Below are 13,783 nucleotides of genomic sequence, written 5' to 3' on the forward strand. Positions count from 1 at the left end.
AAAAATTTTCAGTATTTAATTGGGGGGTTTTTTGTACTAAAATAAAATGAAAAACATGGATTTGTCATTATTTATAGGTTATTAAGTCATTATTTTACTGGTCTGGCCCTCTTGAGATCAAATTGGGCTAAATATGGCCCCTGAGCCAAAATGAGTTTGACACCCCTGATTTATATCGATAACAGAGGGAGTGTCTCGTCTCCCATAGAGTCTGCCCTGTCCCTTCACACCCTCTTCTTCTTCTTTTCCTTCTTCTCATCCTCCCCTTCCTCCCTCTTCTTCATTTTATTGCCGGCAGCATCTAGTGTTATCACCGCCACCTAATATCTTGAAGGGCAGACAAGAGTTAGAGTAATATCTGCTTACTATAAATAGCCCCAAACAGACACAACAAACAGTGATTCTATGGAATGGCTTTCGTGTTTTTTGGAAAATCAAAAGGGTGGATGAGACAAGGGGTCTTTTAGTTGATTGCAAATATCTTACTAATTACATTTTTAAACACTAAGAGAATTTTGTTGCATAAAGTAGGTAAGCCTTATAAGCGCACTCACGGTTTTTATTAACGTATTAAAAAGGCATTTTTCTCACTTTAAAGACCCAGAGAGTCACAAAGCATCACTAACTGTTATAAAGTGCACAGTTAAGAAGTAGTGAATGCAATAATCTGCGCATTAAGCTCTATAGAGCAACAAACAACAACATTTAATTAAAGGTTAACAGTCGCAAAATGGGTAAGCTTAGTAAATTGTAAAGGTCTTACGAACAATGACACAAAAAAGGTCTTAAGCACCGTAAATTCCGGACTATAGACCGCACCTGAATATAAGCTGCAGACCCTAATTTTAGAAAGAAAATCAATTTTGTACACGTATAAGCCGTGGGTGTCCACCAGTGGCGATTTCTCATAGACTGCAAGAGAAGCCCGGCTTCCCCTATCATTACGAAAATGAAATGGTTGAATATGTTTGGTTGTGTTGACATTTCATTGACTACACATGTGTTAAAACACGTTCATCTCACAGACGAGTTCGTTCAGAATCAGCTTTATCACAAATCATCAGACTCCATGTTGTTCACTTCTCATACATTCCCGTTGCGCTGTTTCCTCATACGATCTACGGTCAATGCATTTCCCCGTTGAAGCCTGGCTTCTATGGGAGTCTATGGGACCGAGTGGAACCTTTTTGTTCATTGCGTCAAAACTGGACGGTAATTGGATAAAGGTTTTCTTTGAGTTCAAATGAAATTCTTCCCTGTATGTAAATGGGTATGATATGTGTGAGCTTGCTGTCATATCTATAGGTTGATTCGTTGTTAATATGATGATTAAAAAACAAAAGACAAAAAACGAGGCAATAAAAGGATAGTAATAAAAGCACATTTTCTCTTTCTTTTTTTTTGTCGGTGGACTTATCGGGGTTTCCTTTGGATTCGTGCCGATATGGGATTGACTTGCTTTTGCGCCAGCTATGGATTCACGGACTTAAAATGACTTGAAAGACACTTGAAAGTGAACAAATTTTTGTTTTTCGTTAGAGTAGGACTTTTAATTTAGTTTTAAAATATAAAGATTAAAAACAAGTAATTACGTCTGTTGTAATATCATTTTCATTTAACATTACGCACGACGTGCATTAATTCTGAGATGCTTTAAATTTATGACGGTCTCTGGAGAGCTTTATTGGGTGTTTTCATTCAGAGTTTTGTTTTGTATATTTGTGAAACAATATTAACATTTGAAGGTTTACTATTTTTCCTTAAAAGTTCTCCTTTTGTGTGTGTTAATATTAACTTTATAAAGGTTAAGTTGTTAATGTTATCCATTCCTGCATACCTGGTAACAATAGACAGATTCTTCCCTGGGGTGTGGCAGGCAATAAGGTAAAGTCATCGTATAAGCCGCGTTGGAGTATAAGCCGCAGTGTTCAAAGCATGGGAAAAAAGTAGCGGCTTATAGTCCGGAACTTATGGTAGTCTGTATATATACGATACTATTAAATCCCCCACTTGAAACAAGAAAAGTAATCCCTAAAATGAGGTTAAAATCTTGTATTTCAAGCGCAAAAATCTTTTTAGGACGACATTCTTGCAACTGACATTCTGAAAACCAGACCAACTTTTAACTCAAAATAACACCATATAGCTCATATTCACTAGTAATGGGAAGTCCGATTCTTTTTACAAACTCGATTTTTTCGGTTCGTTCATCTGTTACGAATCGATTCATTTGATTCACATTTGTTAATTCTTTTTTGTCATGTTTTAAGCCTGTAAATAACAACAAATGGTTAAAATAATGTTAGTTGCTATCATTTCTTAAGCTTCTTAAATTGAGAAGTTGTGCAAGTGGTTTCAGTCTTAAAATAAGGAAAACAATTTTGATCCTTCGCTGGGATAATTTGCAAAATATTGCAATACTTTTTTACTAGTAAAATCCAGCTTAATATTAGCTGTAAAATCTTATTAAGAAAAAGTTAGATATATTTTTTGAAAATAAGAATATTTTTCTTTCTGTTTTTTTTTTTTTTTTTTTTACATTTAGATGATAAATAAGACAAATGTTCTTGAAATAAGGATTTTCTCTCTTTCTTAGAAATCATTTTTGGCAGTGTGACGAATATTCTGCATGTTTTTGGCACTATTTTTACCACTCACGTAGCCTTGAATATTAATAATTCTTACAAACACCTACATAAAAAGCCTTACATTGTTTTTTTCTTTTTTTTCTTAAATAAGTAATTTGACTCCATAAGCTCCCCTGCATTTACAGACTACAACCAATCATCAACAACAGACTCTGTGCTAGAACTCAAATCCCTAAATGGAATGGATACATTAATGTTATTAGTCACAGCTGTGTGTGACTAGTCTCGGTGTCTGCTGTGAGAAAGGTGCAATTATTTGGATTTGCATAAGCACTTGACAGGTGTTCAGCTTAGGTCATTTCCCCTCTCCCAGAAGCCCTCTCTTCTCAAAACTCAGCATCATTTTCTAATAAGATTTTCACAGACTGGATGTAGGCGTGATTTCTCCAGTTTTATATCTACGTAAAAACACTGGAATACTGCGTGTCCAACCAAAAATGCTGACTAGTGGAGCTTCAGCGAGGAGTCACAACACATAATAGCATCTTTTATCACGTGCAGGTAATGGGCAGGTTGACGGTTGACACTGGCTTCCTTTTAAATCATCAAAGAGGGGGGAGACGTGGGCCTGTCAGAACACGGCAGCGCTTGGCTTCCTCGAAGACACCCCCGTCCCATTCTAAACACACACATACATATATTAGCACATGCTCAGACAGAGACACAAACATCTCAAAGCACACGTAAATGGATGGGTAAGGTTTGACCTCTTGGCCTTTGACCTCTGACTAATTTCAGCCCTGTGTGGGACGCCCTCATTGTCCCTCCTTCAGGCCACTTACACCTTCTCCATCTCTCCGCAGACCTCAATGAGTGTGGGCTGAAGCCGAGGCCCTGTAAACACAGGTGCATGAACACATATGGGAGTTACAAGTGCTACTGCCTGAACGGATATATGCTGATGCCTGACGGGACCTGTGGAAGTGAGTCAGTCTCACACAAACACAAACACACGCCTCTACTTCTATGTATATACACCGACTTTGTATTGTTATGGAAATGTGGATATCCTTAGTCTCTTTTTTTTTTTTTTTTTTACATATTCACTCTCGGCTTTGTTGTTCAGATGTGAATACTACTGCAGAGCCTTTCTTGACTTCATTACAAGTGTATTCATCGCACAAACCCAGACTGATGACATACTCTCTATTATAAAATACATATATCTGCTCATATGCGGACCTCTTTGATAGAATGTTTTGATTAAAAAAAAAATTCTATTTGCACTCTGTGAAAAAAAAAACAACTCTATTTGTACTACAATAATATATATATATACGCACACACACACACACGTATCTATATATACAGGGTGGGGAAGCAAAATTTACAATATTTTGAGGCAGGGATTGAAAGACAGTGTATGACCAATTAGTTTATTGAAAGTCATGAGAATTTAAATCTTCAAATCATATTTTACTGCATTTCTAACGGTCTTGTTGTCTACCTCAAGTTCAATTGCCATTTTTCTCATGGATTTGGTTGGATCCTTTAGGATTTTGGATTTGAGAGCTTTAATAAAAGCTTTGGTACGTTTTTTGTTGCTTCCTTCCACTTCCAGACTTTCTCGTAATAGTTTTGCTCATAGTCATTCTCTTCTTTACATTATAAACAGTCTTTATGGACACTCCAACTATTTTTGAAATCTCCTTTGGTGTGACGAGTGCATTCAGCAAATCACACACTCTTTGACGTTTGCTTTCCTGATTACTCATATGGGCAAAAGTTTCTGAAAAGGTATGGATAATAGTGTTAGGTATGATTATGACATCAATATATGTTTGGTTTCAAAACAATTGACGTAGTGCCTGCTGAGAAAAAAACACTAAATGTTCATTGTAAATTTTGCTTCCCCACCCTGTTTATATATATATATATATACACACACACACACACACACACACATCTATATATACATAAAGATATATTTTTACAAGCTGTGTTCCTGTACATATCCACTCACTGTATAAATACTTCAATTTGCACTTTCTCTACATTACTACAATGTAAAACCCACTGTAAATAACACTGGGTTACAAAAAAATGTTTTTTGCAAGTTGTCTAGGTTTTTTCAACTGAATTAGGACCATTTTGCACCGCTAAATCCAAAAATGACATCTGTTTTTCTCAATCAGATCAGGTTTTTTTGCTAATTTGATTTTGAAAAATTTGATCTTCTCACAAAATATAATAATTAATACCAAAATAAGATCGGTAAGCACACTTTATGAAACTTGTGACTTGATTCCTGTTAGGTACAATGGTGTATTCACCGCAGATGTAGCAGAATACGTCAGGCTTATTTTTGCAAGATCTTCTAGTCGAAGCCATTTCATTCACCTGTAATATTAAAAAAAAACATTAATCATCAAATTGGCAAAAGTAAAATCTTCAGAACTTGTTTATTGCAAGAAATATGAAAGAATTTTGTATCATGTGATGTGAAAATGCCCATAAATGTAAGCAAAAATGTTAAAAAGCCAATATGTAGCATAGTTCAGAAAGTTGACCTGATTGAGCAAAATTAATGTGATTTTTGGATTCAGCACACCAAAATGATCCTAAATCAGCTCAAAAAACTTAAACAATAAATTTGTTGTTGACCAGTGTAATATATACATATACATATATTTTTAATAGACCGGACCCACACACCCACTCACTGTATAAAACTCCAATTTGTGCTCTGTACATATCACATTGTAAATCTACTGTAAATCTCCACCCATTGCTATCTTTGTCTCCAATGGGCTGTTTGTCTATATTGTGTCTAGGTCTACATGTTGTCTGGGTTCATGTCGAACTGTATGTCGTGAACAATGTAAAAACCGAAGCCAGATTCCTTGTATGTGTTCACATACTTGGCCAATAAAGCTGAATCTGATTCTGATTCTAAGGCTCCATGTTGATCTGTCTCATTATAGCAGCTCTACCTTCTGAGAGACCCCCGTGAAGAATTCTAAGAAGGCTAAAATGAAAAAAAAAAAAAAAAAAAAGAAAGAAAAAAATGGGAGAGAAACACAATTTCCAGAGTGCATACAGTTCTTATTGGTTGCCCTGAGGTATTTCACGGAATGGGAGCTGATGCCTGTACATGTCTATCCTCAAATTCTGTTTCCCACCTGATAAGTATTTTTCACCTCACATTTCCACAGGAGGATAGTGTGACAACTGGTTGCTAATTTTAATCTCTTTTTTTTTTTTTTTTTTGGAAGAAAATTCATTTCCCCCTTTTACAGTCTGAAATGCCTACCACTTGAGGCAATTTGAAACTATTCTTAAAGCTGTTGTGTGATGATAGCATGATAGTGTTAAACACATTGCCACTTTTCTTTTCTCCCCTGCTACCGTTTTGATCAATAGATCAGTGTAGCATTTAATCAGTCGAGCTTGCCTCAGTCATCAAACTGTACTCCAGGGTGCCCGCGGCAGCTGAAGTAGCAAAGGCAGCATGAGTTTCACTTTTAATTTCCTTTTTTAGGGCCCAAAGTTATTGAGAGAGAGGTGAACAAAATCTATTCTATCACATTATTATTTTGGAGCATTGCTTAACAACAGAGGCACTTCAATTGGGTGGAGATGGATTATAAGACTGTAGGTATAGAGGAAAATATAAGTGGGTGAAGGAGCACTGCATGGGCTAAGGCGTGAGCACAAAGCAACTGAGCAGCACAGGAATCTAATAATGGGAGAGTGTGTGCTGTTCTGTGGGGGTGCACCCCAGGGTCAAGCTGGCTAATATCAGAAAAAGCAGGAAGGTGGCTTTGCTCACACACATTTGCTAGAGGACAAGGATAAAGTGGGAATGTGTATGTGAGAAGAAAAGAAAGAGGGCAGGCATGAGAGCGGCAGGAATTGTTCCCCCTTTCGCAGCCCCATGTGTTAATGTGTGTTGCCTTTTCCTTGTTTCCATCAGACACTCGTACTTGTGGCATGGCCAACTGCCAGTACGGCTGCGAAGTGCTGAAAGGAGAGGTCCGATGTCAGTGTCCGTCACCGGGGCTACAGCTGGCTCCGGATGGAAGGACCTGTGTGGGTAGGTCTCAGGCTTTTTATATATATATATGTATATATATATATATATATATATATATATATATATATATATATATATATATATATATATATATATATCTCCACAGGACTGAAATGTGAACCTAATGCAACCACGCCCTTTAAAGAGAAATGTGTGTAAAGCATCACAAACACAGTGATTACATCAAGCAGTTTAAAAACAAATTCAATTAAAGGATTTTTTACAAAATACAGAGAGGAAAGGGCCTGGGGGGGGGTGGGGGAGGTCTGGTTGTTTTTCATAGTGGGGCTTGGCCAAATATGCGCTGATAATATCTAGTTTAAATATGGATATATGAATATATTATTACTATATAGGACAGTATAGAATATTATATGTATTTATATTATGTATGTATATGCATTTTTGTTTTTTGTTTTTTTTGTTTTTGTTCTTTTTAGTTTTTATTAATATCTGGCATAATATCTGGTAGGAAAAGGTGTAAATGGGTATTATCATATTAGTGTATATAGGAAAAAGGATGTGTGAAATTGTTATACTATTATTATTATTGTTTTTGTCATTATTATTATTATTATTATCATTATTATTATCATTATTATTATATTCATACAAAATAATAATTGCTATATAATGATCATAAGGAATAGAAACTGGGGGTAGGAGTACATAAGTTTTTACTTCTTCCTACTCCTTTTCAAGCATGGATAATTTCATTTCATTTGTTTTATTATCATTATTATTATTATTATTATTATTATTATTTTAATTATTATTATTTGTATTAATTTATTTACTATTACTATTATTATTTTTTTATTTATGTTGTTTGTTTGCTTATCAATCATTATGTACCAGTACCTATATTTTGTTGGTTGATTTTTGTTTTGATTTCACTGTCTACATGTTCGAAATAAAAATTTCATTCATTCATTCATTCATTCATTCATTCATTCATTAAATGTAAATGTAAGAGCAGAGCAGGAAGTCAGTATAATATATCCTCACCCATATGAATATGTACTTAATATGTCATAAAAAGAATGTGCATTAAAATGACACATCGTCTGCATAGAAGCTGATAAACATTGGTTCCACTGTTGTTTTACACAAACACTTATTGTGACGCACATGACACATTTTTTACAGTTTTTTTTTGTATTTCATCAACTTGACCCTGGCCCTTTCATAAAATTCATTATCTTGTTGATCTTTTGGAGCTGGGTGGTGGTGGTGGTGGGGGGGACGTCACTTCCACTAGCGTGAAAACAAAACTGAAGCTTAACATGCTTTCAACGACCAATTCCCGACTTCTATGCCTCTCTTATACAGCAGATCTTACAGGACACTTTCACAGCTTCTAGCTGGTATCCACTGGACCCCTTCCACTGCTAATTTGTCACCCCCCCCATCATTGCCCCACACTTGACCCATAAACAAAAATACCAAATACTAAATAACTGTCATATTTTAACTCTTCAAATGCCACATTTGTTAAAACAACCAATCACATTTTTTGATGCAAAAAACATAAAAAGCTTTTTTTTTCTAATATTCTACATATAAATAGATTTTTTCCATCCTGGTATATGTCAATGTTAACACCAACACTGGTTAATATACATTAATATTAAATGTAACTGTAATGATTCATGTAATCATTTAAGACACAATGAACAGGAAGGCAGACTAAACCTTCTAAGTAATCCAAAATATGGATCAAAATGTCCTGAGCAATTTCGTTGTTCTTGTTATTTACACCTGTTTTTATCATAGAAGTGTTATCATGAGGAGCCAACCCACCGAACACTTTTAGCTCCTCACATGGGTAGTTAATGGATGAAGGGGGCCATTTGAAACATTTAACCTGTGTCAGGTCTAAATACAGGCTGTTACAGACTGGGCTGTTCCTGTTACGTTGCCTTATAGTTTTACGTGACTCGGGGCTGCCTAATGGGGGGCGGACTTCTAAAACAGGATGGACATCAATCATGCAGAATGATGAAGGAGGGGAGGTAAAGGTGGCCTGCCACAGGTGTTATGACGTTTTAATGGAATGTTTCCAGATGCCCCTGAAAGCTGATGTTTATGGGCAACTTCATGGAGAGTTTTTTTTTTTATAATCATATTTACGGAAGAGATTCTTTTTAGTTAACCAGAGCCTCAGACTGAAACATTTGCATAGAGTTAGAGCTGTTATTCATAATTTAGTTGCTCTGAAATCTAACGCGTCAACATAACTTTAAATGCATTTTGACATGTAATTTTATGTAAAATTTAGTCAGCTGTTAATATCTAAAAGTAAAAAACAAAAAACACTGCACTTCTGCTGTACTAAAATGAATCGGGCTAAAAATCCTAGAAGACAGATGTCTCATGATCCACAAGAAATATTGACTTGTTTTTGCACTGTGACAGATCTGCAACAAAACCCCCTAATTAATGACAAAGTTTATTGATGTTTTTACATTGTTGCAGAAGTTTGGAATGAGACAGCTTCATATTTCAAAGCTGCGTCTCTTAGAAATTGCTTAATTTATCAGACAACTTGTCAAGTTAAACACAACTGCAGAAGAAAATATTGGCTGATATATTTATATATGTATCAGTGTGTGTGGGTTTAAATCCGATATGTAAAGATTTGCTACTGGGAAAAAGGCGAAGTACTCCTTTGAGCCAGATGTAAACATCCATTAAGGAAAATGTAGGCATCATTATATTCTGTATGGAGGCACACGGAAAAGTCATTCTGGATAACATGCCTTGCTGATGAGATCCTCAACAGTAGTCGTTAAGGGATGACAGAGCTCTGCCCTCTTACTTCATTTGCTTGTTTTCCCAGCTGGTCCAGGTGTCTCTGTGTTTTCCAGGTCTTTTTAACAACAGTCCCTGCAGCACTGCAGAGCCACAGCTGCATTATGCAGAAAATAAATTAATGATTTTTAAGGCAAATGCTTTGAGCCTCTTGGAGTCTAAATATTAATACCCACATGCCTGCAAAGGTGATCAACAGAGACACTTAGAATAGGTCTTTAAATAATGAAACAAGGTGGTGTGCATTGTATTCTGCTCACTGAACAGAATACATAATGTGCTTTGTTCATAAATGAATACTAACCAGGGAAGGTGAAAAAGTCTTCTGGTAAGAATAGAAATGTTTGTTTGGTCTTAGATTCATTTGCCTTCAAGTTTTTCTTTGCAGTGTGTTAATTTCAGTGTGTTGTAAGCTGCATGGAACCTACTCTGCATGCATGCCGTTTAATTCTATTCTTTGTAATCTGCGTTTTGTTTCTCTTGCAGACGTGGATGAGTGTGCAGCAGGAACAGCAGTGTGTCCCAGGTTCAGGAAATGCATCAACACCTTTGGTAGCTACATCTGCAAATGCCATGAAGGGTTTGACCTGCAATACATCAATGGGAAATACCAATGCATAGGTACGGTCACAAGGGAGGCTTTTACAGACACAAGTTACCAAAGGTCATAGATACACTGATGTGTTGGGACTTATAACAAGTTTTTTTTTTTTTTTTTTACTGATGCCAGTGTTTTTTTTTTTTTTCTTTTCTTCTTATTTTTTAATACATTTATTACAAATAATAAATGTATTATTTTATTTTGTTCATTTATTTTTCCATCTCTCTGAGCCTTTGGGTGGGTAGGCGGGTGGGTGGGGTTTGATGTTTGTGTGTGTTGTTCTGCTTTGGACTAGTTCATTTGTCCTATGTTGATGTAGATGTCTATTTGAAAACTGAAAAATAAAGTAAAAAAAAAAAAAAATAAAATAAAAATAAAAACAAAAAATAAATAAATAAATAATAAAATTTATAAATAATAATAATAATAATAACAATAAATGTATGTTTTGTTGAAGCTTCGGTTGAGTATTTTACATTCTCATCATCCACAGGAATAGAATAGAATAGAATAGAATAGAATAGAATAGAATAGAATAGAATAGAATAGAATCATCTGAATTTCCATAAAATACTGCAAAAATGCTTCTCCAAACCTTTGTACACAGTGAACATACACTTATACGTACCAGAATATGAAAATGTGAATCAGTATTCTATACAAATTGAACTGGTAACCTTCAATCTTAGGAGCCTCCTAAAAACACATAATCTTTTGTCTTCCTTTGTTGGTGTTTAAGCAGTTTCAGTAAGTTGCTGGTATAATTCTCCTCACATCTCTCTATCTCAGGAAGGTTTCTAACTAAACAATCTTATAACGACTTTACTCACATTCATACAAGGATCCGTTTAATGCTTTTACTAATAATAAGTAAGGCGTGAACTTTAAGCACTACTTGTAATGGATGTGAAACAATTACCCTTTGATATTCTACTGTTATGTCTGGAGCTTTTTACACTTGCACCCTGTAACTGAAGGCTGTTATGTTTCCATTATCTTTCAGATGTGGATGAGTGCTCTTTAGGTCAGAGCCACTGCAGCAGCTTTGCCACCTGCTACAACACGCCGGGCTCATACAAGTGCAAATGCAAAGACGGCTACAGGGGGATGGGTCACGACTGCAAACGTAAGCTCTGAGAACAAAAACCTTGGCCCCGATGTTCACTTTTGCGAAGAGGAACGGGGCCTCACATTTTGTTGTCTTTGCCCGTGTTTTGTATTAGATAGGAAAGCAAGAGAGAGGGAGGAATAGCACTGAGCTGAGACGGAAATTCCTTTCTTTGTAATGCCGTTGTAGTTTATTTTTGTAGTTTATTTTATTCGGTTGTCAATTATTTTAAGCGACAAACAAAAAACCACATATCCGTTGTTCCATATACAATGCGACTAAAAGGGTTTAGGCTGAAGTTAAGACTTATTTTGCCTAACCCTATTTCAGTGGTTCCCAACCTTTTTTGGCTCGTAACCCCAAGTTTTTGCCGACCCCAGATTTTTTTTTTTTTTGCGAAAATTAATTTGTTTTTGATCATATAATAGTTTGCTATACTATGTTGCAAATAAATTTTAATTTTAGATGATATTTACTCTATATAATGTATATTATTATGGTACTGCTATTGGTCCATTTTTTTCTTCTTCGGTTACTCAGTGAACACACACTGCTGCCCCCTGCAGGAACCTAGGGTTACTACATCTTCAATGCAACCAACCCTGACAGTGCCTGTTTCTGAAAAGAAATCTACCACTAATATGCAGATTTGGGAACAATTAAACAGGGTTCCCACACATCCTGGAAAACCTGGAAAATGAATGACCAATTTTACAGTCATAGAAAACATACAGAAAATGAGAAAAAAGGTCAAATGTCTTGAAAATGGTTAAGTCAGTGGTTCCCAACCTTTTTTGGCTCGTGACACCAGACATCCAGACATTCAAAACGGAGACTTTTTTTTCTCGCTAAAATTAATTTGTTTTTGATCATGTAATAGTTTGCTATACTATGTTGCAAATAAATTTTAATTTTAGATGATATTTACTCTATATAATGTATATTATTATGGATGGAGGCAGAAAAGCCAGGTGTAAATTACTGCACAAAGTGAGAATTTTATTTTCCTTGGTCAGGATAGGTACACGGTAAATTTGCCAGTGTAAAAAATGCAGTGTCAAAGTATTTTAATTCTTTCAGAGTTATTCCAACAATGGACAGAGTAAAATTTAACAAGATAACTTCCAGTGTTGGTGAAAATAATTGGAGTTAACAGGAGTTTTACACTGTCAATGTCAATGTATTCAGTGTTAAAGTAAATTGACTCTCTCATAGTTAATTCAACACCCATAAGAGCAAGATACCTTTCAGTGTTCAAAAATAATGACTCTGAAAAGCCCCGCCCACAAACCTCCATACTCAAACTAAGTGAGAAGTTGGACTCTGGCATCGCCGTCTTCCTCGCATCGAAAAACTACGTTTGTAAGTTTGTGTAAATAAACTATTGCTTTTGTTATTTCATCCGAGCAGATTCTGTGTGCAAGAATAAAGTTACGTCATCGTTGTCACTGTTGGCTACGTGTTTTCAAATACCGAATTTCAAATGGATAATGTGATATGGGGTTGGCGGCTTTCATTTTACATGTCATTTTATGTTTACTTTTATTTGCAGTATTTCATTTTTACTTGGAATAAATTGGGTACAGAAATAATTGTATCTTTTTTTGGCCCCTGCAGACACAGACTATAGTACATCATATGTAACACTGTTAGGAGGCAGTTAAAAATCAACACTCTTTGGAGTAATTTATTTATCAACATGTAGTGTTAAGTAGGTTTAACACTGGAAAAGTTATTTCTTAACACTTAACTCTTCAGTGTTGAATGTGAATAACACTATGGGTGTTACTTCTCACATAGTGTAAAACTTGATTGACACTAATTAGTGTAGTGTAAAATATTAACTCTTACTAGAGTAAAGTTGACTCTGGAAATGTAACTCTATGTTCAGTGTAAATTTTACATTTTGTAAATAGGGACCATATGTTTACTGTGGTAGTGTTAACATTAACTCTTTAAGTGTTATGTAAACACTGGGGATTTTACTGTGTACAGTCAGTTCAGCTTGGATTTACAAGGCTGACAATTAATACTGAACAAACACTAACTCAAACTATGAATTATGAAAGAGCTGCAGCATCTGAAACAGACAATAATGAACATTTGACAGATAAACAGTACCACAGTGCTTCAGTTTCAGCGTCACAGTTTGGCATGTCTTTAATATATTGTGATTCTCTCAACTCACCATATATTTTCCATTAGTAATTTTTTTTTTTTTTTAATCAATTACTAGAATTTTCAGGCAACCCCATTTGAGTTCCAGGCAACCCCACATGGGGTCCCGACCCCAAGGTTGACAAACACTGCCCTATTTACTTTTGCCTAACCCTATTTACTGTCTGCCACTCATTACTTAAATCAACCGGCTCCCCTTATTGTTTGTGCCCAAATTAGACTGTGACTCCATTTTGACATCAGGCCATTTTAATCAGGCAAAAAGAGGAGATGTCATCAAATGTGAAATATTTGTTTTTGCAGTAGTCTCATTCTGCTTGCTGGAGTACAGTTCATTAGTCTGCAGTTTTAACAGCAGCTCACCGGACAAGAAGTCATTTATTCTCCACAGATATTTA

At 35.5% G+C, this 13,783-nt stretch overlaps 1 protein-coding gene across 6 annotated transcripts in view; it reads left to right on the forward strand.

Moving 5' to 3' along the window:
• The window catches only part of npnta (nephronectin a), a 153,078-nt gene that overhangs the window by 114,879 nt on the left and 24,416 nt on the right, over positions 1–13,783 (forward strand). For all 6 annotated transcript variants that reach the window (XM_030145995.1, XM_030146002.1, XM_030146009.1 and 3 more), the window contains 4 exons: positions 3,452–3,571; positions 6,565–6,684; positions 9,985–10,119; positions 11,103–11,225. In XM_030145995.1, coding sequence (XP_030001855.1) covers positions 3,452–3,571; positions 6,565–6,684; positions 9,985–10,119; positions 11,103–11,225 — 498 coding nt within the window. The remainder of the gene's footprint in view (positions 1–3,451; positions 3,572–6,564; positions 6,685–9,984; positions 10,120–11,102; positions 11,226–13,783) is intronic.

Source organism: Sphaeramia orbicularis, chromosome 1 (assembly GCF_902148855.1).
Source record: "Sphaeramia orbicularis chromosome 1, fSphaOr1.1, whole genome shotgun sequence".
NCBI classification, from domain to species: domain Eukaryota; kingdom Metazoa; phylum Chordata; class Actinopteri; order Kurtiformes; family Apogonidae; genus Sphaeramia; species Sphaeramia orbicularis.